Source organism: Camarhynchus parvulus, chromosome 13, assembly GCF_901933205.1.
Source record: "Camarhynchus parvulus chromosome 13, STF_HiC, whole genome shotgun sequence".
Classification (NCBI taxonomy): Eukaryota; Metazoa; Chordata; class Aves; order Passeriformes; family Thraupidae; genus Camarhynchus; species Camarhynchus parvulus.
Genome location: NC_044583.1, coordinates 10,908,111 through 10,936,108, shown reverse-complemented (window position 1 = coordinate 10,936,108; position 27,998 = coordinate 10,908,111). Strand labels below are relative to the sequence as shown.

The 27,998-nt window shown below is 38.4% G+C and overlaps 1 protein-coding gene across 5 annotated transcripts; it reads left to right on the top strand.

Moving 5' to 3' along the window:
• The first annotated feature begins 1,484 nt into the window (after positions 1-1,484).
• MAPK9 (mitogen-activated protein kinase 9) lies at positions 1,485-27,584 on the top strand. Of its 5 annotated transcripts, none has more exons than XM_030957202.1 (12): positions 1,485-1,574; positions 5,324-5,498; positions 9,349-9,478; positions 10,609-10,667; positions 11,572-11,710; positions 11,927-12,092; positions 13,336-13,407; positions 17,211-17,393; positions 17,898-18,022; positions 18,546-18,609; positions 19,914-19,985; positions 20,724-27,584. In XM_030957202.1, the coding sequence occupies exons 2-12, from the start codon at positions 5,377-5,379 to the stop codon at positions 20,864-20,866; spliced, it is 1,275 nt and encodes a 424-aa protein (XP_030813062.1). In that variant the 5' UTR covers positions 1,485-1,574; positions 5,324-5,376; the 3' UTR covers positions 20,867-27,584. The 5 variants fall into 5 exon arrangements, with proteins under 5 accessions (XP_030813062.1, XP_030813065.1, XP_030813064.1 ...); XM_030957205.1 differs by having other exon boundaries at positions 20,719-27,584; XM_030957204.1 differs by lacking the exon at positions 13,336-13,407 and adding an exon at positions 13,042-13,113.
• Positions 27,585-27,998: the final 414 nt, after the last annotated feature.

Sequence of the window (27,998 nt, the reverse complement as noted above, 5' to 3'; positions counted from 1 at the left end):
GTATGTGTGTTTGGGTTTTTATTTGTTTCATTTTTGTTGTTTTGATTTTTTTTTAACCTGATGACTTCTATGTCAGATCTGAAGAAAGTCCTATTTTAGTACCATATATATTTGCAAAAGCACACTTTGATAGTTGTGAACCAACTTGCAGTAGGGGAGAATCTATAAACCTGCAAAAAAAATAAGGTAGATACACACAGGAGTTCTGTACTCATTTGTTTGGTTTTTATTTCCAAATGGCCAGAAAGCATAGGATTTATTTTTTCTGCATTTTATTAACTAACTATTTCACTAGTGAAGTTTCTGATATTCCTCTGCAGGCTTGGTTCTAAATGGAGGTGTTTGAATGTTTACTTAGGTTAAGAGCTTGAAAGTGTTACACCAGCTTGTTATAATAGGAGCTACTTACTGGAAAGCACCCTAGTACTTGTTATAACCACATAATAAAACCAAAATCATAACAAAAATTATAATATTAATCTGACCTAAATGCCAAGAATGTGTATCTCTGTATCTAACAAGTTTTGGTAAGTGATGAAAAGGCCCCTTTTACTCTTGATCTACAATTAATATTCCCTTCATATTAAAAAGTGGAACAATCATAAAGCATATTGAGGTAATCTAGTCTATATGCGACACTAAATTGATTTATTAAAAAAATTCCAGGTGCATTTTTCTAAAATCATCTGTGAGAACAGAAATCACAGAAATGAAAGCTCTCATTGGTCCTAGGAGAGGTGGCAAATTGAGTTTATTTTTAGGCAGCACCTGTTTTAAAAACAAGCAGTCCTCGTGTCAGGGCGGGGGGTGTGTAATGGAGAGAAGGCTTATGATTTTTACGTGGGGTTGAAAATAGCTCGGGGAGGGAATAAATCCCTTCCCTCCTGAGCCATCTCTCTGGAAGAGCTGAGGGAAGCCAGGCTGAGGGGCTGTGCAGAACCGGCGGGTCGGGGCCTGCTGTGGTGTGTGGTGTTGTGCCGTGCTGTGGTGGGTGGCGTTGCGTTGCGCCCTCACGTGCTGTGCTGTGCCCTCATGTGCTGTGCTGTGTGGGACCATGGTGCCAGGCTGCCCCCGTGTGATGTCACCGCGCCCCTGTGGGGCCTCCTGCCCAGGGCGGGCCTTTGCCTCACCGAGGGCTTCTCCCGCCCGCCGCAGCTGTTGAGGAGCCGGCAGCAGGACTGGCGCCACAGCCCGTCGTGACACGGTACTGCTGTGAGGTGACATCACGACTATCGTGACAGGCTGACGTCAGACAATGACATAAAAAATCCAACGACGTCACGACATCGCGCGATGACGTCACCAATAGAAGGACATGCTGACGTCACAAAATGACATTACCCTGGAGGCGGGGGCCGAACTGCCCCGTCACTGCGGGCCTTTAGCCGCCCTCCCTTATATAGCGGCCAGCAAGTCCCGCCCCATATCCGATTGGCTGAGCTCCTCCGGCGGGGGCTGCGATTGGCCGCGGCAGCTGTCAGTCAGGGGCGGCGCCGTGTGGAGCACCGGGAGGCCATTGTGGCTGGGGCAGCGGGAGGCGGCGGCCGGGGCTGGTCCCGCCGCGTCCGACCCAGGTGAGGGGGCGGCCGCGAGGGGCGTGCTGGGGCGGCGGGGCTGGAGCCGGGGCGGGACGCGGGCGGGAGCCGGCGGCCCTGGGCCGGACGGAGTGCTCGGCTCGTCCTCCGGCGCGGGTAGAGCCGGGGCGCCCCGCGGGCCGCTGCCCGGGCCCGGGCGCTCCGGAGGGACGCAGGGGGCGGCGGGGCCGGGCCGTTCCTGCTCCGGCCGAGCCCCCCATCCTGCCCGTGCCGCAGTGACGGTCCCGCGGAGCCGCCTCTGCTCGTCCCGCTCCCCTGTCGTTCCGTGCCGGCCCCGGCAGTGCCCGTGGGCGGCCGGCCCGCGCTCGGCGGCCCCAGAGCCCCGTCCCGGGAGGGCAGCGGGACCGAGCGCTGCGGGACCGAGCGCTGCGGCTGCGGCCACGGCCAGCCCGGGCTCTCGGCTGCCGAAGCGATTGCTTAGCAGAAGTTTTAGGAAAGATGTGAGAAGACTCTTCTTACTCGCTTCTTACACGAACAGCGAAATTGCTTACAGCACATGCATGTTTAAACTTTTTCTCTCTTTACATCAGCTTGCCTCGCAGAGTTCTGAGATCCTTTCAGTGTCTGCGTCTGTGTGTAATAGCTGAATGAGACTATAACAGGTAGTGGTGAAATCTTTGTTTGGTCAGTAGTAGTGTGGGTTGCTTAAAGAAAAAAATCTGCTTTCCAAGAGTTTCCAGTTGCAAACTACCTTTAAACTGCTGTAATCCTTCGGCGTTACTCAGCTAATGCTTTGTTACACTTTCGTTCTGAAGGTTGGCATAGAGGAGTGAGGTGTAACTCCCTGTGATTTTGTAGTTGGACTCTTTCCTTTTGATATATACTGCTGTAAAGATTAAAAAAAAAACCCTTGGTACTATTGGATGATAGTCCTTAAAAGGGCACACCTGAATTAGAAATGCTTTTGCAGAGGTGAATAAGAGAGTAGGGGGAGATTTGCTGCATGGGATTCCCATATGTTTTCATAAATACATGTGCGTGTGTGTGTGTATATATTCACTGCTAATATTGTCAGCAGTAGAATTTTAGCTTAAGACTTAAAAAACAAGCCAAGCTTCATGCTGTTTTTGTGTTTCGTTTTCAGTAATAAGATTTCTGTAACCAAAAAACCCTGGGAATGTGTTCCCAATCTGTTTCATAAGCTTTTGTCTTGAAGATATCCAGAGTACAAATCTGGTTAATAATAAGTTGCCATTTTAATAAATAAATTTTAGGGAAGTGACTGTTTAATGCAGGATGTATTCTGTAGTGCAGTTGCTTTCAGCTTCTAAAGATTTCTCACTGGAATTGTGTATAAGCCTACTACTGGCAGGTTTGGTGTGTTGGTTATTTTTCTAGTAGGAGAATAACAGGTAAGTACTAAGAAACTTATTTCACAGATATACTTGTTAATTGCACAACAGGAAATCTATTTTTACTTGGGGGCTCTTGAAGCCCTAGTGAAAGTCAAGACTCGTGGAGAGTTGCTTTGCACAGAGAATTGCAAATGTGTTGAAATACATAAAACTTGTGTGCTCTGATAACCCATTTCTCTTTTTGGGGCTTTTCTACAGAGCTGATGCTCATCTCCAAGTGATTTTTGAAAGGTGGTTTTGTGCAGACAATGATTCTTAAGGGGAGGGGTTTTTCAGGATCAGGATAATTTTGTTTTCCCATATTTCTTTATCCCTTTTACAGAAAACTGTTTCATTAACTTCTGAAGAGGTACAGCATTGTTCTTGTGTAGCTAACAAGTTGATATCCTGTAGCTTGATACCCAGTTCATGCAAAATCTGTACTTTTTTTGGTTTTGTCTCTAAGTCCTTGCAGAGGGAGGATCTTGACCTTTCAGCTGTACTTTTCTTAAAATATTGAAGATTCCGTGAAAATACCATAGGTGCAAAGGAGCTGTTCATCAAAACACTCTGGTACCTCAGAGTGCATAGCTTTGGAGTAATGAACAGGGTTGGAAAGAAGACTGGGATATACTGGGAAAGTCTGGAGCTGGCCTTGAGAGATCCTGTGGTCTCATGTTAGTGCTACCTGGCTGTGCAGCTGCATCTGACTGCCTCTAATATTATTGTGTAGGAGATATTGTTTTCTTCCTTCTTGTCCCTGTGACAGAGCAGAAAGCTGGTAGCCCACATTTTCTCTTTGCTGATCCTTTTTCCTCTGCTTTTTTTCTAAAGTTTTTAAGAGGAAATGTCAAATAAACTGACTGTCTAAATTGCTGCTGGAGATGACCCAGTTGAATGCCTCTTAAAATGCTGCATAGATTTTGAGGAACTAGAAGGTAACAGGGACTCTAGACATTTCTTGAGAATCTCTTAAGACTATTACAGTTTGGTTTAAACTCAGTCTTTACTAGGGTTTGGAGGTCTTCGATCTATTTTACTGCAGATTCCTTGAGTTTATCAGCTGACTTAAAACATGGAAAAGATGCTGCTCCCTCCTACATGCACTGAGGAAGACAGAAATCCAAATTCTAGTTCTTAAAGGAACCAAAAGTTATTTGTGTGGCTTTGTGCCCTTCTAGGGTGGGTGTCTGGGTTGCCCTTGAGGCTTTTGTGTTTTGCATTGGGTCACAGATTCTCGGTGGGGCCAGTGAAGAGAGAGACAAACTGCTTTTAGAAAGCAAAGCAGGCAGCCTAGAGCACAGCTGCTCAGGGGGAAGGGGTTGCTTTTATTTCCTGTTTTAAGGAACAAGTTTGAAGAGATTTGCTTGTGCAAATCACTCAGGGCTCTAATGGCACTATCTGTCATAGTGAATGTGAAACTATGAAGGGGAAAATTTGTTAGAGAGCTCTTCAGTAATTACTGAGGTAATTTACTTGTAAGGTTTGGAAGAGGGATGGCCACCCAGGAAAACTGTTGGTCTGTGCTCTTGTTACTGTAGTCCTTCAGAGCTAAAGAGGTTGAGTCCATTACTGTGCTCTCTGATGTAATTGCTTACCTCTTATTCATTCTTGACAGATGAATTTAACTTGCTCTCTAATGTGTCAGGAAAGTCTCTTCTAAACTGTAGCACAAAAGTCTCATTCTGTAGTACTACAAGGACACTGGCTAATAGTGCAGGGTGTTGTGGTGTGTATAAAATGGGAAGGAGAATGTGTTGTTATAGGTCTGGATCAGGGAAGGATTGCCTGGCAGAACCCTCCTTGAAATTTCCTACTGAAAAAGGCTGAAGGGAATGTTGGAGAAATTGCAGCAGCCACAGAGATTTGAGGGTAGTTTTGTTTTAAACTTGTTTTGCTGTTTTAATTAAGTTTTTTATTAAAACCCTGTTTCCTTCTGTCCATGGACTCCATGGATGTATGTTGTAACTTTTATCTTTGTTCCCAGTGTTTGAATAACATACTTTTTGATTTTTTTTTCTGTAATACAGAGATTAGTACAGTCCTAGCACATAGCAGTAGTTCTAAGTTATGGAGTAGTCATCAAGGAGTAGAGAGTTGTATTTGGGTGGTTTTGTTTTTAGAGTTGTTTACTTAGATGCTTTTTGTTTGGGGGATTGGAGTAGGAACATGCATTCCCTCAAAGCTGTAAAAGCTGTAATTGCTGTCTGTCTGCAAGTATATTTCATTAGCAGTGGTAATGCACAAAACTGAAAGAATGTTTGTTTATGAATGCATGTTTAATGGTGTGCTGTTGAAAAATTCATATGTATTAAAATATGTATAATATTTCCCATCTTGTCTGCCAGAAATTAGTGAGACATTGAACATTTGTTTTCTTTCTTTTTCTTTAAGATCTTGAAAACTTTGCCAGGTCCCTAAAAGAGAAAACTACATGACACTACACCATGACTGACAGTAAATGTGATAGTCAATTTTACAGTGTTCAAGTTGCAGATTCAACATTCACTGTGCTAAAACGTTACCAGCAACTGAAGCCCATAGGATCAGGGGCACAGGGCATTGTTTGGTGAGTAATAAATACTTCATTTAAATATTAAAAGCTATAAATACAAAGCAAAGTTTTCATGTATTTCTGATAGAAGTGCCAGAACATTAAACACTGATAATACATTCTCTTGTTACAGGGGTTATGGACTAAATAAATTCTAAACCAATTGCTTGCTATAGTTAATGTGCAATTGTATTTTTTTTTGTTCTGTTTTTAGGGAAAATTAATATTTGGATAACTACATAAATTAGAATGGTCAACAAGAAATTTCTTCCTTTCTCATTAATCACTTTATTTCTGTTTCTAGTTCTCCCATTGCCCTTGTAGTTGTGATATTGCAGTGTAAGGTATGACAATGGTGAGACATTCTGGGTTTTACTCGTTTCTTCATCATGGCCCCCTTTCTTCCCCCTCTTTTATTCCCAATCACTCCTGTCCATTTCTAGGAGCCATCAATGCAGTGCCTTGCCATTAACTGGCAGGATGAGGCAAATCAGTGTCATTGTCACTCCATGGATTAACCAGAAAGGGATGCTGTGTGAGGGGCTGGGCTGGCCGGCTCTCCCTTGGTGTGTCACCCCAGCTTTGTGTCCAGCCTCCACTGGCCCAGGACGTGGGAGTCTTTAGGCTGATCCTGAACCTTAGTCTCTTGTATGGCACCACACCTCTGGGCCAGCTAAAGGTAAACAGTTTCAAATGTTTTTTAGACTGCAGCAATCCATTCTGCACAATTTAGTGCCAGCCCATACTTTGTTGGGCAAAACCTACTTGGTAACAACAGAAGTGTTTATTGATGTGGGTTTTCATTCCATAATCAGGGGAGCAAACAGATGTACCCTGGAACTCTGTGTATTGACTTCATCACAGCACATGTGGGCTGTTTGTGCTCTGAATCCAGCCTGCAGTTTATCTTCATCTATAAAATCTGCAGAATAAGTGTGATGACTCATGTACTGTGAATAACTCCTTAACAGCACCTGCCCATGTCTTCTTGGCCTTTCCATAACCATAATAAGTTATATAAGTAGGAAAAGAGTGCATTTCTCTGAGAGCAGGCCTTAATTTTAAATTTTTTTAGCTACCCCTCTTGCCCTGCTGATAGGTGACAATCAAAATGAAAACACCATATTTCATTCTTCTTCAGTGGGTTGAGTGATGAGGGGATCCTGGATCTTGGTCATTAGGATTTGGGAAAGATTTAGTATAGTACTGACATTTTCCAGGCGTCTTTGTTCTCAGAGTTATGCTTGGTTGAGATGGTGTGCAGGAATTTGAGGTGCTTGGAAGTGTTTCTCCTTTCATTAGAAGCAGAGCATTTTGAAGCCAAATTACTTTGGATCTCTGCTTCAGAATGAAATGCAGGTGTAGTGTTAAGGTTATCATGTTGCGAGAAGAGGAAATTATTTGATTTATTCACTTGTTTTGAAACTACTTGATTTATGGAACACAGAGTGAAACATTGCATGAATTTTCATCTTCCTGTGAAAGACCTCAAGTTGAACAAGGTGCAACATCTTAGTTTCTCCTAAAATTTTTATGCAAGGGAAAGATGCATTTTACTTCCTGGTTTGTTGTAGAAAACTCAGTGTAAGATGAGTGCTATCCTGCTGTGTTTGGCTGAAAAAATGGTCAAGAAATTAGGGTAACACACAGATGTGATGGCTTTTTTATCATCCTGTGTTTAATATAAAAATAGGAGAAGTTTTTCTGGAGTTTTCTGTCTGGATTGAATTTATTCTATGAGGAATTTTTAATACCACCTGTGCCACTTTAGCTAGGAGAGGTCTAAATTTGTGCTTTTTTTCTCATGATGTTAATGGGAAACTCCATTGGTATTGCACTATGTAGTTTTAACTTTGATATTAAAATGTAGGAAAATAAGTAGTTTTAAAAATACATACTTAGGAAAAATAGTAAATGAGAGCTCGAGGAAGATGAAAAAGTAACTCAGGTTTTATGTAGAAGATATTTCTATCTCACAAGGCCAGGAGAGAAACTGGATATACAATTTGTAATTTATGTACAAAGTAAACATATTTAACTTACTGCACTTCTTTGTTCCTAAGTATTAATACATCTGAAGTTTGCTAATCTATTTTGGACTGAATCAAAATAACTTTTGTCTTTAACTTCCTGACATCTTTTCTTTTCTTGTCTTTAAGTTTCTAAATCGATCTCCAAAATAGGAGGTTCAGGTGGAGTTCTTCATATGTGCTTAAACTAAGGCTTGTCATACATCTGATTTGTCACATCACACAGGGTCACTTCCCCTAAAATTATTCCTCTGTTTGCTGCTGCCCTGTGATTTACAGCTAATTCATGCAGACCCTGTTGGTTACTGATTTGATACTAATTCACAGGTATACTCACCAGCATATGGAAGTCATTAAACATTAAAGGCATTAATATATATAAATAAATGTATGCGTAACATCTTTTGGGTGAATACTGAAATATCAGTGCTTTCATATTTATGTTTAGGAGGAAAATAATTTCTTCAACTGTCTGGCCAGTTGCTTTCCTCCCACTCTGTGTTTCCTTTTGCACAGGCATAAAGGGTTTAAATCAGAGACTTACTGTAACATTCAGTAATGACTTGTGCACTTCACAGAAGTCAGCTGAAATAAATGCTAGCAAGTCTTTAGTTAAGTGGCACATTGGTTCAAATTGGGAGCCATGTCCCAAGAAAACACATCTGCTGGGTGAGCCCTGCTTTGTGGTGGTGTTGCTTTTTTCCAGGAGGAAAAGCAGTGACTTTATACTGGGAAACTTGATATAATTTGAGTATTGTTGTACTTAGAGGGAAGCTGTAATTTTTGTTAGAGTACTGTAGTGTGATGGCCCTTTTAAGTCTGATGTCACATAGAACTTTATGAGATAGGAAAGGAGCTCACAAAGAGCTTAAATGTGCTTGGAAAAAATATGAATGAGAATTCTTTCCTACCCTATGAAAGTAACATCAAATGGAAATAGGGTAATGTGGGAATCTTTATTTAAAACTGAAACTGTTTAAAGACTGGAACTCCTGAGTAGCATGTGCTGGGAATTCACATATATTTTGCCAAATAGTCTGTGTTACTAATGAAGGTGATTCCTGCTTTAGTCTTGTTTTGTTTATACAGATACTTTAGCCTTAGGGTCTTTCAGCTATTAAATCAAGTGTAACTTGGACCTCAAACTGCAGAGGGAGAGAAGAAACAAGTGAAAAACAGGATAAATTTAATGGTCATGGTCAGTTTTAAACTCTTGTATTCCTCCTTCAGTCTGAGTTTTCCTTATTTCTCAATTCAATGCATTTTTTTCCATCCAGTGGCAGATGATTAATGTAATTTTCTGCTAGGCACTACATTTTTTTTATCATTGCAAACTGTCTATGTACAGGAGAAAATTGATCCCTGCAGAAGGGATAATGGAGACATGGTTGTGACTCTACTTCAGCTAGGAGACATTTCTGCTGCAAATACTAAATGATTGTCAGTCAGCAAAAGTGTCCAAAAAAATATTCCAAATATACAGATTAGGCAGCTGCAATGCTTCTTGATTTTAAACAAGCCTAAAATATTTTTAGATCCTGCAATTTTGGGTGTGAGTCTTGAGTCAGCAGTTTCAAGTCTAAAGACGAAAAGGAGAGCAGGAAGACCTCTGATGAATGTCCGTGCTTCTGTTTGACTTACTTGTATTTATTAAAGGTTGTGAAGTTTTTAAAGGATGTTTCTTTTCTGAATTAAAATTAGACGTAGTACCAACAGGCTAGCAGATATACTTTGTCTTAAATCTTGATTTCTTTCCTTCCTCGCTTCTGGCTCCCTTTTGCCCCCTCCTCTTCCCTCAAAGAGACTTCAACTTGTTTGTCTTTGAACACTTCTAGTGCTGCATTTGATACAGTGCTTGGAATCAATGTTGCTGTGAAGAAGCTGAGTCGTCCTTTTCAGAACCAAACCCACGCCAAGAGGGCCTACAGAGAGCTCGTTCTTTTAAAGTGCGTCAATCACAAAAATGTGAGTCGGCCTTTGTGTTGCTCTCCTTACTCTGCCTTATCTCAAAAGCTCAGTATTTGCTCTCTCACTTGCTGTTAGTACCCATAGGAATGGAAATAGTGATGGGCTGGGAAGATTTGCTGTGGGCAGTGCAGTTCTCCACAATGTATGGCTCAGTTTTTGGGTGAGCTGCCTGGGGTCTGAAGTACCAAGGGGAGGAGGTTTCTGCTGCCATCAGTGTCAGTGTTAGAGACCAGGCCTTGCTGTGTTGCATTTGCCCTTTTTCAGCCATGTGCAGCACAGCTTGTTGGCACTGGGGTGGTTTGTGGGTTTGACCATTGTAACTTCACTGTATTTAAGTCTTCTGAGCTTAGGCAAGATTTTTATTAAATACAGCGTTTAATTGCTGAAGTTTTCAGGGGTACAGCACTGTCTACAAAATTGAAATGCTATGGACAACACTTATGAATTTTGAAATCTTGAAACTCTCTAAAGTGAGCTATGATGTCAATATTTCATTGCTCAAATACAAGAATATCAGGTTTATGTGACTGCTGTGTGCTGGTACTAACATGAACTAGAAACATTGCTGGTCAAATCTCAAACTTCCTGCAGTCAATTAGCCTTTCAGGGCTGCTTTTTAAGTGTGCTTTTGGTGAGGCCCAGATGTAGCTGAATAAAAGCAAGGTGGTTATTAAAGATGGCAGTAGAGCAATTTTAGCAGTTCTGGAAATAGTACATCATAATCTAAGTTTAATGGGATGGTGTGGGGCACCTCTGTGCACGTGGTGTTGGACAGCCTTGCTTAAAATTCTTTGCACAGCATGTGATTTAAAATAAGAGATTATTATTTATGGGGGGAAATGGGGTATATTTCAGACACTGGAGAGGGAGCTAAAAGGTGTCATATTACTTTAAAAAAAATGTGATTTTGTCCTGTCTTGGTTCCCTTGGCACACATGCTGCAGTTTGGAACTATTTCTGAATTGGCAGTTTTTCAGCATATGTGAATTAAGTGCAGCCAAGTAACATTCAAATTGTGTATATAGTAACAGTGTGCACTTTATTTTGCATAGTAACTTCTGCAGTAGTGGAGTTTTGTGGGAATTAAAGTAGAAGTTTCTTCTAATATGTTGGTTTTTGTTTTATAGATTATTAGTTTATTAAATGTATTTACACCACAGAAGTCACTAGAAGAATTTCAGGATGTGTAAGTACTAGATGTTTTTTTATTTTCTCTGACAAATACTGGCCTAAGCCCTAGAGTTGGATTTCCAGTATCCTACAGACGTTATGCTTTGAAAACCAAGAGTACCTAAAAGCTGAAGTGGGCAGTGAAAAAGGAATATTTACCTTTTATTCATCAGTCTGCCATACTTTGCTTGCCCATCTGGTTTGTGTGCATGGTCCTTCAGCAGCTCCATAGATCACCTCAGGATAGTGACTTGGTCTGGATAACATGAGATCAATTTTTTACTGTGCCGGTCGCATCAGCACAGCAGTATTTTGGCCTCAATTCAGAACTGAATATATTTCTTTTTTATTCAAGCATTATCAATTGATCTAGAAAGGATTCATGGCCATTTGTTTGGTGGGATATCCCTAGGTTCCAGTGAATGTGCTGTTGTGGTTTGTGAATTTGCTTGGGCAAATTGAGGGAGTGTGTGTCTGAAGAGGGTAAGTAGATGACAGCTGCATATTATTTTATGATCCTTAGTTTTCACTGTGGTTATTCTAATTTTCTTGTTTTTAGAGTAAAATACAGTGAAAGAGGGCATTTATGTTGCATTATCTGCATTCTGCATCTACTTCACTCAGTCTTAGTTTTTCATGATGCATAAAGATAGAATTATTCTCTATATTACTGTTTATAAAACTAGAGGAATTTTAATATTTTCTGATGGAATATTGAGCACTTAATTTTTAATAGTAGGACTTTCTGAATAGATAATTTTACTTTGTAACTGTGATTGTGCATGGGTTTTTTAATCATTGTTTTTTTGACACTTAGGTTAGCAAAGAAGGTGATTTTTCTTAAATATCTCATATGCTAAACTTAAACCTATGAAAAATAAGACTTTGAGTTTTTTAATACTTTCTTTTTTGTGCTTTAGATATTTGGTTATGGAGCTGATGGATGCAAATTTGTGCCAGGTTATTCATATGGAATTGGATCATGAAAGAATGTCTTATCTTCTTTACCAAATGCTATGTGGGATCAAGCATCTCCACTCAGCTGGTATCATCCACAGAGTAGGTAGTAGTAGATCATTAACAATACTCTTTGTGAACACAATTTTTATGAAACAGGGAGGAAGGGAGGGGGTTGTATAAATAAGCACATACACCAGGGCAGGAAAATGCAGTTGTTATTAAAGTTACTTTTTGTCTTATCCTGATTGTGGAGGGGGGTGTGTGGGTATTATTCTGTATGTTAATCCTTCCTTAACTGAAGTAATTTCTTGTTAGGATTTGAAACCCAGCAACATAGTAGTAAAATCAGATTGCACACTAAAAATCCTTGATTTTGGACTGGCAAGAACAGCATGTACTAACTTCATGATGACTCCATATGTGGTAACACGGTATTACAGAGCTCCAGAGGTTATCCTGGGAATGGGATACAAAGAGAATGGTAAGCTGCTGGAGTAATGTTTAAATCTCCTGTCTAAAGTATGTCTCTCTTGGAACATAACTACTGTAAAAAGAGGAGGGAGGGCTGCTTTCCCCCGTCGAGTTTGTTGTTAAAATATTCTAATCATGGTACTGGAAATGAAAACTATTACAGTGTAATTTTTTTGTTGAAAATATTATAGTTTCTGTATGCTTTTCTTTATTTAACATTAACTGCTCCCTCTCCCCTGCTCTAGTTATATCTTGTCATATATTCACCATTATCTTTTTGCCATGTTTTTTATTCTCAGAAAAAGTATTGAGATACTGATTGTGGCTAGTATTAAAAAAAATCCAAACAAAATTCAATATATGAATAATAAACCCTTTAATCAATGTAATTTTATTCTGAAACATCTTCTTTTAACAGTGTGTCCTCTTATGCCTCTCTGATTATTAAAATATGTTGCAGATCCCTACCATAAACCATGTCTAATATTCTGTTAAGTCTGCTTGGTGCTCAGAGAGGCTGGGTGTTACATTATTAAAACCAGCACAGCTGTAATATACTGAACATTCAGCCAACAAAATTGCTCCCAAGGAATTATCCTTGCATTACTGGGGGGTTTACCTGCTGATTTTTACTAACACTAGACTTGTATGCTCTTCATCACAAGGGCTTGTGGATGGTTTTGAGTATCTGTAATTTTGGGTGTGTAAAACGAGGGACTTGTGGGACCTTGCTGGGCCCTTGATAATGATAAAAACACTTTATTTGGTGCAGAAGGCAGCTTGTTGTACAGCAAGTGCTGATGTGGATCAGAACTTCAGCAAAGATTGTTCTGGTTGGGACAAAAATAAATTATCTGCAAGACTGTAGGAATACAGTGTGAGCTTTCAAATAAATAATTGTGGTATTTTAAAAAAAATCTCTTTAATCTTTTGTCCTTGTTGCACCTAACATATGATAGTGGATATCTGGTCTGTTGGGTGCATTATGGCAGAAATGGTCCTCCATAAAGTCCTGTTCCCAGGAAGAGATTGTATCCTTCTTCATGGTGGTTTCACAAGTGTAAACACTGATTATGTTTTACTAAATACAAAATTCAGGAACACTCAGTTGGTGTTGATATGATTGAAAATTCATGTGAGCAGTTTGGTTTTCCACATTGTTGTGTTTTACTGTAGATGCAGATGGTTTTGTTTGTTTTCCTCACATTTGTCCATGATACTCCATAATTTGATCATTTCACTTTTATTTTCAGTTGATATCTGGTCAGTTGGGTGCATCATGGGAGAATTGGTGAAAGGTTGTGTGATATTCCAAGGCACTGATCGTATCCTTCCCTAGTCATCCTTGAGTCCTATTCCACTTCCAACAGAAACACAATTCTGTAGATCTGTATGAAAGCATAAACAATTAATAATGTTAGCAAAACATTTAATAATGTTTTACTAGATCCACTGTACTCTTTGAAATTAGTGTCATTAACCAAGTTGTTGAGCTTTCCATTTTATTTTCTTAGTCGACTATATTTCATGTAATTTATAGTGGTTGAATCCAATGTGTTATGAGCTCCAGCTTTTGTAGTTTAAAAGACAGATATTGCTAGGTTTGAAAAATAGAAAATAACTTATTTTTTATTCTTGTTCTTTGTAGATAAGTGTTTAAGCAAAAGCCTACAAAGTTATTTCTTAACTATGCATGGATTTTGCTGATTATTTGTTTGAACAGTAGACTAATTTTTTTTTATTGCACAATTTTTTGAGTTTTAATCAGATTTTTTTTCTTGTTTATTAGGGCTTGCTGGGCAAAGGTGACCTATGGCCAGCACACTGCATGAGATCTTTTTTATTATTATTTAACATGAAAAACTTTCTGGAGGTTCTTTTTTTTTCTCATTTTATGAAAATTTGATTTTGGACTGACTTCTTCTATAAGACAGTTGTTCTTCCTTTTCCCCTTCTAGTATTTTTAACCAAGATTTCCAAGATTTCATAGAACTATAATCTCAGAATGATTTGGGTTGGAAGTGGCCTTAAAAACCGTCTCATTCCAACTCCCCTACACCTTCCACTATCCCAGGTTGCTTCAAACCCCATCCAGCCTGGCCTTGAACCCTTCCAGGGATGGGGTGCCCTGTCTTCAGAATTGTGCTCCAAGTTTTTGAAGCCAGTATAATATTTTTGCTCATCAGCAAGGAGCAACCACCACTAAAAACATCAGGTGCTTGTTCACAGATACTTGTGTATCTTATAGAGGAGGATTTCCAATTTTAATGCTGAATTTCATGACACTAATCTTCAACAGTTGATCATACATTATTTAGTAGTAAATTGATTAAATGTTAAATAAGTCTCTTTTTTTCTATCTTTCTTCCTTTCTATATTTATTATTTTACCTTTTGAAGCCTTCAGACCAACCTAACACAATTCTTCATGGATGTTATGTGTCTTTCACCTGCATGTTGTTAGCATGGGCTATTTTGATTTATTCATGAATAAATGAAGGAAATTTTGTTCCTGCTTATTGAATGTACAAATTACCATTTGTGATTCTCTCAGGGCCACTGAAGCTCTACCAGTCTATGTTTCAAGGAGTCTCCTCCCTGATAGGGAAGTGCATAGCTGTGCTTACAGGGATTTTTGCTTCTTGTAAGAGTTTCAGTTCTCTTTAATGTGAGATACTGACAACTGTTTGTGTTGTTGGGGCCTTTCCTGGGTGGGTCAGGTTGTCACCTTCAGTTGCAGGATTGTCTTGGCAGGATGACTTCTGGGCAGTGGTGCTGTGCATGGCCATGAAACATTCCTTTTGTTGATTGTGTTTGGGGTTTCTTTTGTTTAGTTGCTTTTTTAAAGTTAAATTTTAAAATGTCTTAGTATTTGGGCATTTAGAGGAGGGAGCCAAGTTCAGCATATTGTGCAATGCTTACCCTTGACTATCTTCAAGGAAAATCTGCTCTTGGAGTCAGTAATTTATATTTTCCCAGATGGTGGATGGGAATTTCTGGGATATTTGCAGCAGTGCTCTGGGTAGAATGAGGTGCTCTGTGTTGCCAGGGTGATGGATGCACAGACCCTGCTCCAGGCTCTGCTGGGGAGGCCTGAGTTACTGCCAGCTGCTGTTGGAAATGAGAAATGGAGAAAAACCAGGGAATGCAGGCACCTAAGGTGATGGTGGAAAAACCTGGCAGCAGCCCTGCGTTTTTTGTGTTCTTTCTGCCCATATGGAGAAGGAAACTGATGGCCTGACCAATGCAAAAAGCACGAGGGGTATTTGTGCTTTCTTGGGAAAAGTCATGCTTTGTTGTCATTGTAGGAAGGACTCTGTTTTCAATGTCTCTTCTTCCAGAGTCCCTAAAGGCAAATAGACTTGGCTGGATTAAATGCCTGGTTCCTTCTGACCCTGAAGTCTCTTAGAGTGGGGAGAGTGGCTTTGTGTGGCGGCTGCCAGGTCAGTCACAGAGCTTTCTCTGCCTGCTTTATACTGAAATCCCACTCGGATTTCTGATAAGAAGCTTATTTTAAGTCCATCCTATATCGAGAATTTTTTCAACTTTCACCATCTGTAAAGCACTTTGAAACTGACATATTGTTTTTACCTCTAAAGTGGGATGGGTCATTAAGTTTTCTGCCCTTCCCTGCAGTCTTCTGAAGCCTCAATAAACTGGACTGATTATCTGACTAACCAGGCTGCTGTTACTCAAAGGAAAAGCATCTTCTTGAATCTAGATTGGTGGAGCTCTCACACAAATCAGTTTCTCAGCTAGGAACAAAATTTCCTGATGTATGTTGATTTGCTTTGTCTGTGCTTTGTTTTAGCATGACAGTTAACAATATCAGTTTTGAATTTTGATTTTAATACAGCTTTTCCATTGGAATGCATTCAATAAACAAATAAAATTTTCAATCTTTGTATCAGAAGTCTAAAGTCTTAGGATGGAGCAGTGACTATACATATATTCATAATTCTATTCTTGACACACTAACTGAAATAGAAGCACCTCAGTGTTTTTAAAATACATCTTAATTCAAAGTACAGCACATTGGTTGTTTAGTTGCATAGTCTGTCTATGAGAATGGATAGGTTGAAGTGCTAGATGGTGAATTTAGCTATGAATTTTTTTGCAAGGTCAATGGATAGGCTCTGCTGGAATTTCACATTGTTTTTATCAGGAAAAACTGGTAAGTGTAGATCTGAGTTGACTTAAATGTTAGGAATATTAATGCAGTGTCTCCTGAGTGTGATAAATGAGCTTTGTTTGCCCAGCTGGGCTGGTTCAGAGCAGGCTCTGGTATCTCTGTAACAAGTGTCACCATGGCTGGGGAAAATGCCTTCACTTGAGAGGGGGAGAAGGGACAGTCCTGAGGAAACATGAGGCCCAATTTCAATTTGTGACTTGTAAATACTATTCTTACAAAATATTTACATTTTGATTTATAAGAACAGAGTTATCTGTGAGCATGATGGTTGATACACTTAAACAAACGAACCTGCTATAGAACCTTCTGGAATATAGATTTCCTGTTCAGAACTCCTCTGGACCTTTTCTGAAGTTGAAAAAGAAATCAGCCCCACCCAAACACCAACTAAAAAAAGCCCCCAACCATCCAACTACAGCCCCCAACTACCAACTGCAAAATGGTCCAACTCAAAGTTTCATTTCTGTAGGAGACAGGTACAAAGCTCCTTACTTTGCGTGGGATGCATTTGTGCTTTTGGGTTTTTTGTGTATTTTTCTCTAGCTTCAAGAATTCTCAGTGTTGCTGATGTTACATTGGACTTCAGAAGATTCCACAGCAGCCTTTCTTTTCGGACCTTAGAGTTATTTTGCTATGGATGCAACTGCCAAATAAAGCTTCTTTTGGATTCTAGAAAAATATTATAATTAGAAAAAGATACTTAAGCATAATGCATTGTGCAGCACTTCCAGCCTGTCCTTCAGAATACACTGACACAAAAATAAGGCTCAGATTTTGTAGCTTTTTGCATGGCAGCTCAGAATACTGCTGATGCTGCAGTCAAGTTCATCTTTGTCCTCTTTTCAAGTTCCTGTTAACTTCTCAGATTTTTAAGTGGTATTTTTTTAGAGTGCAGACTTCAAATTCTTCAGCTGATTTTCCTAAAGATATGGTGCAGATATTGATCAATGGAATAAAGTTATTGAACAATTAGGAACACCATCAGCAGACTTCATGAAGAAACTGCAGCCTACAGTGAGGAATTATGTAGAAAACAGGCCAAAATATCCTGGTATTAAGTTTGAGGAGCTCTTCCCAGACTGGATATTTCCATCAGAATCTGATCGCGACAAGTTAAAAAGTAAGGCGAGTTTTTTCTGTTTTTTCCCTATGAAGTTAATTTAAAATGTCTGCAGCACACTTAATTTAAAGCCTAATAAAAATATTTATTGCAGTAGGTGTCAACAATAAAATCTGCATTCTTTTTGTTTCTATCATTTATGAAAAGTCCTCAGATCTTAGTAGTAGTTGCTAAATAGTCTTTCTCTGTCCCAGGATTCTGTTTAATTATTTTAGTTTTAATCCATTGAATAATGTCTGTAATTTGGTGTTCTCCAAAAATAATACTTTTTATTACTGATCATCTTATTCTAAGTGCATACAGCTCATGTGGGTTATATTTTATCTTTAGATAATTACTGAGAAAATTAAAAAAAAAAAACCAACAATCCACCTTACTATATTCTGTAGAACAGAAGTGAAATTTTGCAGTGCATGTCCCGTGTTTCCAGTATTTATTTCCTGTATCAGACATTAAACTCTACAGCTCTTTTACATTTGTGTTCTTTTCACCTTTACTTTCTAGCCAGCCAAGCTAGAGATTTATTGTCAAAAATGCTTGTAGTAGATCCAGACAAGAGAATTTCTGTAGATGAAGCCTTACGTCATCCTTATATTACTGTCTGGTATGATCCAGCTGAAGCAGAAGCTGTAAGTTTGCAATTAAAATAAATTTTCTAAGATTCCAATTCAATAACTTTAAAAATACCTTTAATTTTAGTCAAGAGCATACTTTGAACTCATTGGCTAGCAGGAGTCACACAGGAAGCCTTCAGATGAGCATTAGGGGCAGAATCACCTTGAAGGATGGCTGCTGGTGGGGAGCTGATACAAGTCTGAAAGTGGTTGTTAATTTTTCATTTTACTTACAGAAAGAGGTGCCTGTTTGGTGACAGTCCTGAGCTTTTTGAAACAGGGTCTTGCTCTAAGACCCTGTTAAGCTTTACAATTAATTTAATTTTGGTTGATGCTTTTAAACAGCCTTTCAGTGTGAGGCAGGACTTAAAAGCAGATTCTGGAGTTGTAAAATGAATGTGTCTTTGAAGTATAGGGAATAAAGTGCCAACAATGAAGGTAAAAAATACTAAAAATGTTGTCATTTAGATTTTTTTCGTTAAGATTGGGTGTGTTAACCTGATATAGTAGGCACTATAGACTTTTCTTTTCTTTGTAGCCTCCACCTCAAATCTATGATGCACAATTGGAAGAAAGAGAACATGCAATTGAGGAATGGAAAGGTAAGGAGTGAGCAGGACAAATTACATTTGTTGTGGTATGTTGTGTTATTACTGAGTGGCTGCAGTGTGTACTGGATTGTGTAACAGACTATTCCAAATAATTCCCACTATTCTGGAGAAGCAGTACTGCCTGTGGCAACAGGAAAATAAATCGGGGATGGGAACAGGTTGTGTGTGGAGTGAATACTTACCTAGGTGTGTGAATGCTCATATATACATAGAACATTCTGAAGTCTGTTCAACAAAATGCTGAAATTTTCTTTTTTCTTTCCCTTTTTGTTCTTAAGTGCTTGTAATCTATAGAGCTTTTTCCTTGATAGAGAGTTCTCTGAAAAAGAAACATGCCTCTTCTCAGTGTGCATTGTTTAAGCCATATCTCTTGACAATATTTACTAGTTCATTTGTTTTAGAAATCTAAATAGCAGGAGAGTCCTTTGTTGTAGTTTTTTTCTCTAATCTCATTGTTTATTTATTGACCCAATAGATTAAACTGTTGACTTAAACAAAAGAATAAACAGCACTGTAGTATTAAAATCAATTTCACCTTACAGTTTGAGTCAAAACCATTAAATGGTGAGGCAGTTAAGATTTTAACATCTGCCATCACAAGACCAAGGGTAATAAGCATCTTTTATGACTACTTTGAAAGCTGCTTGCTTTTGTAAAACAGCATTATAAATTTCAGATATTGATTCTGGCTGATCTATACATGTGTTATCCTTAGGGCATGCCTGCACAGGTAGGTAGGATTCAAAGCATCTTTGATTACTGCAAGGTGGAAAAGTAAAATTGATCCACTAAATGTAATTGAATGCATTTGTAAACATTGTTACTCAGAATTGAAGAGTCCTTAATCTATTTAGATATTGTTATCTTAGTTACATTAAGACTGCGGGTACACACACAAGCTTCTGTGATTTAAGTTACTGCTCTGGGATTTTCTGGGTGTTGTTCAGGTGACTGTATCCTAAGTTGTCCTTGACTAGTAAATGAAGGTTTCATACAATATTTTAACCTTCTTCAAAATATCCAGACTTTTCTTGGTACACCCATGGAGGTGGTTCTTCAAAAATAAATATTTGTGTATAATTTTACTTATCAAAGTAGAATTTCCAGGGAGGCTTACATAAAATCAGATTTTGAATCCAAGTGGCAAATAAATATCTCTACAGTTCTACTTCCAGACTGACCCTTAACCCTTTCCTTGTACCTTGATTCAAATGTGAATTGTTTACAAATCCTCTGTGATCTTACAGTGCTCTTTCTTGTCTTTTTTTTCTTTTGTCCCACTGTTCTCTTGTAAGAATTAATATACAAAGAAGTTATGGATTGGGAAGAAAGGAGCAAGAATGGTGTGGTAAAAGATCAGCCCTCAGGTTAGTCATTGTTTCATTAGTTCTGTAACTGTCACACATAGCCCTGTGAATGAAGAAATCTGCTCAGTAATCCAGGTAGGCAAAGCTTTTGTTGTTTGGGACTCTTGAGACTGATCTGCCTTTGGAGATCCATGTACTCTGCTTTTTAATTGTTCTGAACTTGTAGAAAAACTTCACCGGTCTTGCATGTCCCACACCCTGAGCTGCCTTGTCCCTAAATGGCTCAGTCATCAAATGAAATTATCAGCACCAGTGAGCTCACCTGGAGCTCAGGTAACTGTGCTGAGTGCTGCTCTCAGGCTCAGCATGAGCCCCTTTCCTCAGGGTTAAACAGCTTTAGGGCTCCCTCAGGATACTTAACAGTGCTGTGTTTGTGCCCATGATTGAATCCTTGTGTTTGCTGCTGTTCTCACAGCTCAGTAATCAGAATATTGTACTGTCTTTTATTAACTGTATCTGTTCAATTTTTTGACCCCAAGTCACTATTCACACTATGCATTGTTAGTCTTTTCGTCCTTCCCTCCACAGAGAGGGAGAAAAATAAAAATCTCTTAAAATGTCACCTTGGCTTTTGAGTGCTAGGGCCCTTACTGCTTGCTTTTCTCCTTTTTTATTAATTCCTTGATTTTCTAAGGATTTCTGTGGGGAAAGTGCTGCTCACAGCCCAGAAGCATGGTTATTTGTGACTGTAATATTGTCTTGCCTCAGATTTTATTATGTTTGGTTTTCTTAGCACAGATGCAGCAGTGAATAGCAACACCAGTCCTTCCCAGTCATCATCTATCAATGACATTTCATCCATGTCAACAGAGCAGACATTGGCCTCAGACACAGACAGCAGCCTGGATGCCTTGACAGGACCCCTCGAAGGATGTCGATGATCAGCTGTGATTGCAGACCTGACTTTGGAAAAGAACTCTAATTTCCATTGGGCCTGAATTGCTTGTAAGTTAATGGAACCAAGTAGAAAAACTCCATGTTCTGCATGTTCTGCTAAAGTAATGCCTGTTGTTTTTTTTACTCAGTTGTTATGAAATTGCCTGCTTAATGTTGTAGAATGGAAGCAAATCCATGTCTAAAGAGCAAAAAAAAAAATTTAGACACTATTACAGGCTTTTCTTTGTTTCAGCCTATTTCAGGTGAGCAGTTATAATAGACTTTTAGCCAATAACTCCTCTTAAGTGGCTTCATCAATCTCCAGTCCCAGCTGGCAGGCTTCTGTGACACAGTGGTTGTTTACATTTAGTACAGTATTGTTCATCAGTGGGTTTTTGAATGTATAGTCCCTATGAAGTTTGTTTTACTGTGTGACTGTGGCAGTTTGCTTTATTTAATGACCAGAGTGTTGTGTGTAAGTGTGAGCTCACATGTGGAATGCTCTCAGTGCTGTGTTTAAAGGACAGTTTTTCTTCCACATAGCACTTTTTTTTTTCTTTTAATCAAACCCTTTCTATCTTCACTTTTCAGTAATTTTCTCTTCTTGTAGAAGAGATAGACGTGAAGTTTAGAGCATAAAGCCATTACTTTGTATTTCACCTGAGTGTCTTTTTCAGTCTTTTAAATGTGGACAGAAGACACAGTGGCTTAAATAAATCTTGAGGAAGGATGAGTGACTTTTCTGTGAAGCAGTGCCTGTTTAGAAGAGGAGAGTGTGCTAAAATGTTCTGTATTTTCTAGCTTGTGATACTCATCCTTTAACAAAGATAAACAGAAAAAGAAGTTTTATCTGTGATGCTCTTCATTCACTGCAAGCTCTGATAAAAGGAGAGATGACTTGGAGATACTTGCAGCCTCAAAAAGCTGCATAAATATTTTCCATTTTTTTAATAGGTCCATTCTATCTAGTGAGTAATTAAAGAAATAAAAGTACAGTAGTTCTGAGTCACTTGTAAATTAAGCATTTAGGTAACAGAGCTTAGCTCTATTCTCACCTTAGCAAAGTCTATTTGTAGTGAGAAGAAAGACATGTTTAATACAAATTTTCTAAATGCAGTGTCGGACAAGAGGAGGAGGTTATTTGCTGTTTCCATACAGATTTATCAATACAGTTTTCAGAATCAGATAATGCAAAATTGCCTGTTACATTGCACAATCTGTTGAATTAGAAAATGCATTTGCAGTAGGGTAGGGTTTAAATTGCTTTGTTACACACACTTGTGACTTTGTGCACGTTCACTTTGGGGTGCACAGGTGTGAAATTTGCTGAAGGATCTCGTGTGCATGTGTGTGACTGAACTATAGAACTGAAAGTGTAATAGACATGGACAAGTTGAGGTAAAACACCACTTTCATAAAGGCACTATATTTAGCTGTTGATCAGATACTCTTGCCTTGAATATATAAATAGAACCTGTAAAATACACTGGCCCAGAGAGGCACTGCATTACTGATATACTTCTCATGTAAAACACAATTGTCCATTGTTCCAGGCCTTATGACTCGAAAAGCAGCACTTTCTCCTTATGCAAACGTTGCTTTTATATTAAAACTTTGCCCCTTTTTAATAGCTTAATTTACTGTAGTAAAAATACCAATATTTTAGTGTCCCAGAAGATTAAAAAAATTAACAAGGTAGTTAATGTTAACTTCAGAATTGTATTCTGGCATATCTGATTTTTAAAATTCTCTTAAATTGAATTGCGAGATATTTGGGGCTTGTGTTTTTTCTTATTGTTTGGTTTTCAACCTATGGATAACTTACTTTTATCTTTGGATACTGACAGTATATGTGAAATATTTTTAGTGCATTCTTGTCACTGGAAAAACATTTAAAAATACCTATTTATCATATAGCAGAACAATACACTTTGCTGTTGTTTTGCTTTTTTTAGTCCATGTTATTTGTGTAAGTTAAAATAGCTGAAGACACCTATTCACAATGAACAATTAGTGATTCATCTGCTAAATTTCATTTTTCAAGACTTAAATTTTTCAGCTGAAGTTGCACTGTGCTATGTTCATTTTAACAGTTTCTACTTTAGAAGACTTAAAGATTTATTTCTTTTTCCCCATGTGATTTGGATACTCACAGAGTTGAATTTTTCCTGTTGGGCTTGGGCTGCTCAGCATAACAGAGGGTTGGACCAGATGACTTCCAGCTCTATTCCAACCTATTCTGTGATTCAAATCGTCTTTAAATGTTTTTAACGATACTGTTCTGTCTTCATGACTTGTACTGCTATCTGTCCTTCTCCTAGTACATACTGTTAGCTTGAAAATATACTTTTGGAACAAGAAAAGAAGCCCCAACCTTGAGATCAAATGAGTTTATTTGTAAATCTTGTAGGAAAAGCTGTCTCATACCTAAATTTTTTTTACGTCCTCTTGCTGTGGCATACATTGAAGCTTAATTACAGAATGCCTTCAGAGCATGCATGAAACGTCTGTGAATATTGTGGATTTTGACTCCAGTTTAATCCAAAACCATAGTGCAAATGCACGTGGATCTCCAGAGGACACCAATGCAGACAATCCCCAGCAAAGCCAGGCAGGGCATGCTGCAGTTCCCAGGCTGTCCCAGTGTGCTCGTGTGCACTGCATGCAGCTCCTCCCCTGTCACTGCTCCTGACTGCAGGGGACATTCAGAGCCAGGGTGGTGACATGGTGGTCAATGCCACGAGAACCTCCTCACTGATGGAGAACAAAATCAGTGTAACTTGACAGGGGTTTAAAAATTAGGAGAGTTTGGTGTGCAATATAATCACTTTTATTCCTAATACTAAAATTATGTATGTAAAGTGATGCAATTGACTGTGTTTTTGCACTTTGGCATTTATAAATATTTATATGTATTTAAAAATTAAGGATATGTGTGTGTATACATATATATTAAGAAAACAGCTCAGTTTTGTAAACATGAATGTTACTTTCCTTTGGGAGACTTTGTATAGTGTTAACACTACTGCAGCATACATAAACAATTTATGAACTATGACTCAAATAAATGGTAGTCAACATAGATACAATCTGTAATCTTAACTGCTCACCTGAAAAAGAAAGGGATCTTTGGCTGTCAATAGATACTTTACCAGAACCTTGTTAAACGTTTGAACACTGAGTAGCTGAATGGCATTGCAGAAATGGAGTATGTTTTAAACAGATCATTTCATCTGTGCTCATATCATTTTTCCTCAAAAAAGCCTTTAGAAAGAGAAGCTTGGCATTTTGCAATCTGGGTAAGCAGCCTGTACTTTGAGGAAATCCTGTGATATGACAAGTCTAGGTCTTTATGGAAAAAGACAAGAAATGAATGTCAAAATTAAGGCTTTGTCTGCATGGATCATACAAACTAAACTAGTCTTAGGACTGGAAACTACAGTTTGCAAACAACCTTTGAAGTTTTGTAATGCTTCCAGCAAGGGCTTGCATTTTCTTGTCAAAATAATGAAAAACTCAACCTTGACTAGAAATTAACTAGTTGGTTGGAGAGTTTCAAAAGCTGTTAGGAACCAGAGGGCTCTTGAAAGAGGTTTTGTCTTTTTTTACATCCTAACAGAGCATATGTGTTTATTCCAAATTAATTAAAAGAAAAAAATTTATTCCGTATGTTTAATTTTTCTTTCTTAAAGGAAGGACCTTAAATGCTAAATCACTTTGCTTAAAATTATAATTTTATGAATGAAGTAGGATTTAGCTATTCCAAACACAGCTGACATGGAGTCTCCAAGGACAGGGTTGGGTGAGCCTTGTGTTGTCACAAAGGCCACCCTCCAGTTGGGAGTGAGCTGGGAGGTCACAGCTCCAGGTGCAGACAGACAGACAGACAGACAGACCTTTGTGGTCCTTGGGGAGCGTGGGTTCAGCCTTGCAGCAGCACAGAGAGTTTGGAGTAAGTGCTGAACTGCATTTGTCTGCATGTTCTACATGTGTCACATGGATTCTAGCAGGGCTTGATGCTAAACCTAGTGAGACCATATTCTGGGAAGCAGATTCTTTCCTGGGATGTGTGTTGTGTCATTCCTGCTCAAAACTGGTTTTGATCCAGGGACACCTGCATCCAGATGCAGAATTTGGACTTGAGTTCTATAATGAATATAGTAATGTCTTTGCTTTTCCAGAGTGTCTTGAATTATTTTTTTTAACATGTTGAAATATGATAAAAAAGTGTATTCTGCTTCATTATTTTACATATTTTATTGTCTTTTACATGAGTGGTGTTCTAAAAGCTTTTTACACAAGTTGTCGAATCAGTTGTGGTTTTTGCCCACTCTGCATGCTAAAATAATGTTTTAAGTAAACCATCTTTTCTCATGTTAGCTTTGGAGGAAATTGGAGAGATAACCATTCTTTTTTTGTTTGTGTTTTATAAAATGATTATTTTTGCAGCTAAAATTTCAGTTGTTGGATTTCAATCCCACAGTGTTGCTTTGTGGATATAAATTTCCTGGGTCCTCTATTTCAAATGTGTATAAGGTGTCCAGTATAAAATTAAACTAATAAAATGTACTCTTCTGCAATTTGTTATTGAAAACATGGCAAATCATTTTGGTCCAAGAATTCAATACAAAATAGAGAAAATACATTTAACTATTTAAGTTTATTCAGTGATGCTGCTGCTTATTTTTTTAAAAGGTGCTTGCAGTTTTGCACAAAAGAAATCAACTTTATTAATTGCTGGGTTTGAAGCACTTTAGGATTCTTCTAAATACAACCATATATGGTGTGAAAAGGAATGACATAACATGCTTAATGTGTTCAAACTTTGGTTGTAGCCTTTGCTATTCTGACAGATTTGATCACCATGTTTCTTTAAACCTGTTTTCAGAGATTAGAAATCAGAAACCTTTTGGGGGCTGAAATTTAACGCATGGTAAGAGATCATTTGAGAAATACCTTCTGAGTGGGTGACTTGATTGGCAGTGTGACTACCTGGCCATCTATTAAATAAAGACACAGCAATGTCTGTTCCTGCAGCAAGGGCAGCTTGCTGTGAGCACTGGGATTCTTTAAAAAAAAAAAATCTTTTCTTAACTCTTGGCTATGCATCATGAAGTTGTGTGTGCTGTGCTGAGGCCAGGCCAGCTTTGTGGGACTCCTCTGCAGCAGATCTCTGTCCCTGCTAAGCAGTGCTCCAGACACCAAAGCCCTGGGACGTGTGGGGTGTGCTTGAGCCTGTCCTGTGTTTCTTCCCCTGGTGGGCAGTGGCTCAGCACTCCTCATGCTCCTTAGGATAATAACAAAAGCAGGGGAGGAAGGAGTCAGGTGCAAAGAGCATTTGGTGCTGGCTGCCTGAAGCAGAGATCGTGTTTGTTGCTGATCACAGAGTCCTTATACCCCTGAGCATGTGCTGTTGTCTTGTCTTCTAACAGGGAAAACCTTTTTTTTGAAAACCCAAGTGTGTCACGTTTTCTATGAATTCAGATGCTTAAATTGGTGCTAATTTTTTAAAAGAAAATGTAACAGATGGTTAGCACTGTATTTGTCTGTTTTTGATACCTATATTTTCTTAACTGGTAGCAAGCCAAACTTTATTAAATGACTAATGTGCATTTTCAGCTCCATCAGATTCCCAGATTTTCCTAAAGAAAAATGTTTAAACTTCCATGGTAGCTACTGCTTCTTTGGAGCCATTGCTTTCAGGTGTTTTATACACTAATCAAATGAACACAATTAGAACAGACAGCAATACCTAACTATCCCTTTCTTAAATCACAACGTGGTTCCCCAGGTGGTTTTAGCAGTTTAAAGATACCTAATTAAAAGCAAATTAGAAATACCTGTGTGCAGTTAACTCAGTACATTGAAGCCTTACCTGGTTGTTAAGATAATTTATAAAGATTATACAAATCTTCATCTATTTTAAAGAGGGAATAACAAGAAGAAATAATTAACTGTTTCATACAAATTAAATGTAAATTCCAGAAAATATATTATTTAATGTATTACAGAACACAGGCTGTTAAAGAGTGTAATAGGCTCATTAAGTTATTAGTTATGAAATTCAGTTTTATCCAATGACTCAAAACAACCCCCCTCCAAAATGTAGTTCTTTGAGAATTTCTTTTGAATGCCTTCAAGTTTAACTCCCCTCAGAATCAGCTCTTTGTTTGGTGTCCTTTTACCCACCTTCTGTTTACCAAATGTCACCAAAAGTAGCATCAAGCCCTATCATTGTTACAGTGTTCTGGTTTTATGGCCTTAACATTAGTTCTAGTCTGGTATATAATTTCAGAAGAAAGGTGTGCTTTGAAGTCAAACTATCGATACATGTGGCCTCTTCTGCCTATGGAATTAGGCTTTGATTGTCATATCTCATTCTCAGTGCTTGTGCAATAGGAACATATTCCTCTCAATGCAGTGGCTATTTTGTCTGATGCTGGACTTTGGTTTCAGGATGACTAGAAAGTTTTTTTGGATTTGTTTGTTTTGGCTTTTTTTTTTTTTATGGACAGCAGTCATGCTTCATTGGTTTTTTGGACTGTTACTCTTTAGGAAACTAGAATTTCATAAGGAAAACTGTCAATAACTAGTTCTGTAGTTCTAGTTAAAGCCTGGTTCTGAAGCTTTTTGGTTGTTTGTTTTTTTTCTTTCCAAAAATGTTATTGTAAAACAGTACTAAAGCCACTGTAAAATTATAAATAAATATGTATACATAAAAGATTTGAGCAGTCTGTCTTATTTACTGTATTTTTTTCTTACTTATATTTTACTTACTTACTTGGTTCTTCCTATGTTGAAGTAGAGTGTTTTATGTAACCAATGATGTATGTTTCATGAATAGATTACTTCTTTCAAAACATGAAGTTTAGTTACCACTTTAGCTTCCAGTTAATGGAAATGTAGGAGTTGGCATGAAAAATGAATGAGAAAAAACTTAAAGAAATTGATTGGAGCATCCTCTGAACAACTGGAATGTTTGGACACATTAACAGCACTTGGTTTTATTACCAACTGTGTTTTGAAACTTATTTGGGGGGTTTTGTTGTTGTTGTTTAAATGGCAGAAGCTTGTAAAAAATAGTTCCACTGTGCTTCTTTTGAGGATGATGTGAGTATTTTTGTGAAGACAGTGATG

Coding starts and splice junctions, on each gene's coding strand:
- MAPK9 (XM_030957202.1), top strand. CDS start 5,377: ATGACTGACAGTAAATGTGATAGTCAATTTTACAGTGTTCAAGTTGCA. Junction 12,093..13,335: donor AATGGGATACAAAGAGAATG/GTAAGCTGCTGG, acceptor TTTTATTTTCAG/TTGATATCTGGTCAGTTGGG. Junction 18,023..18,545: donor ATCCAGCTGAAGCAGAAGCT/GTAAGTTTGCAA, acceptor TTTTCTTTGTAG/CCTCCACCTCAAATCTATGA.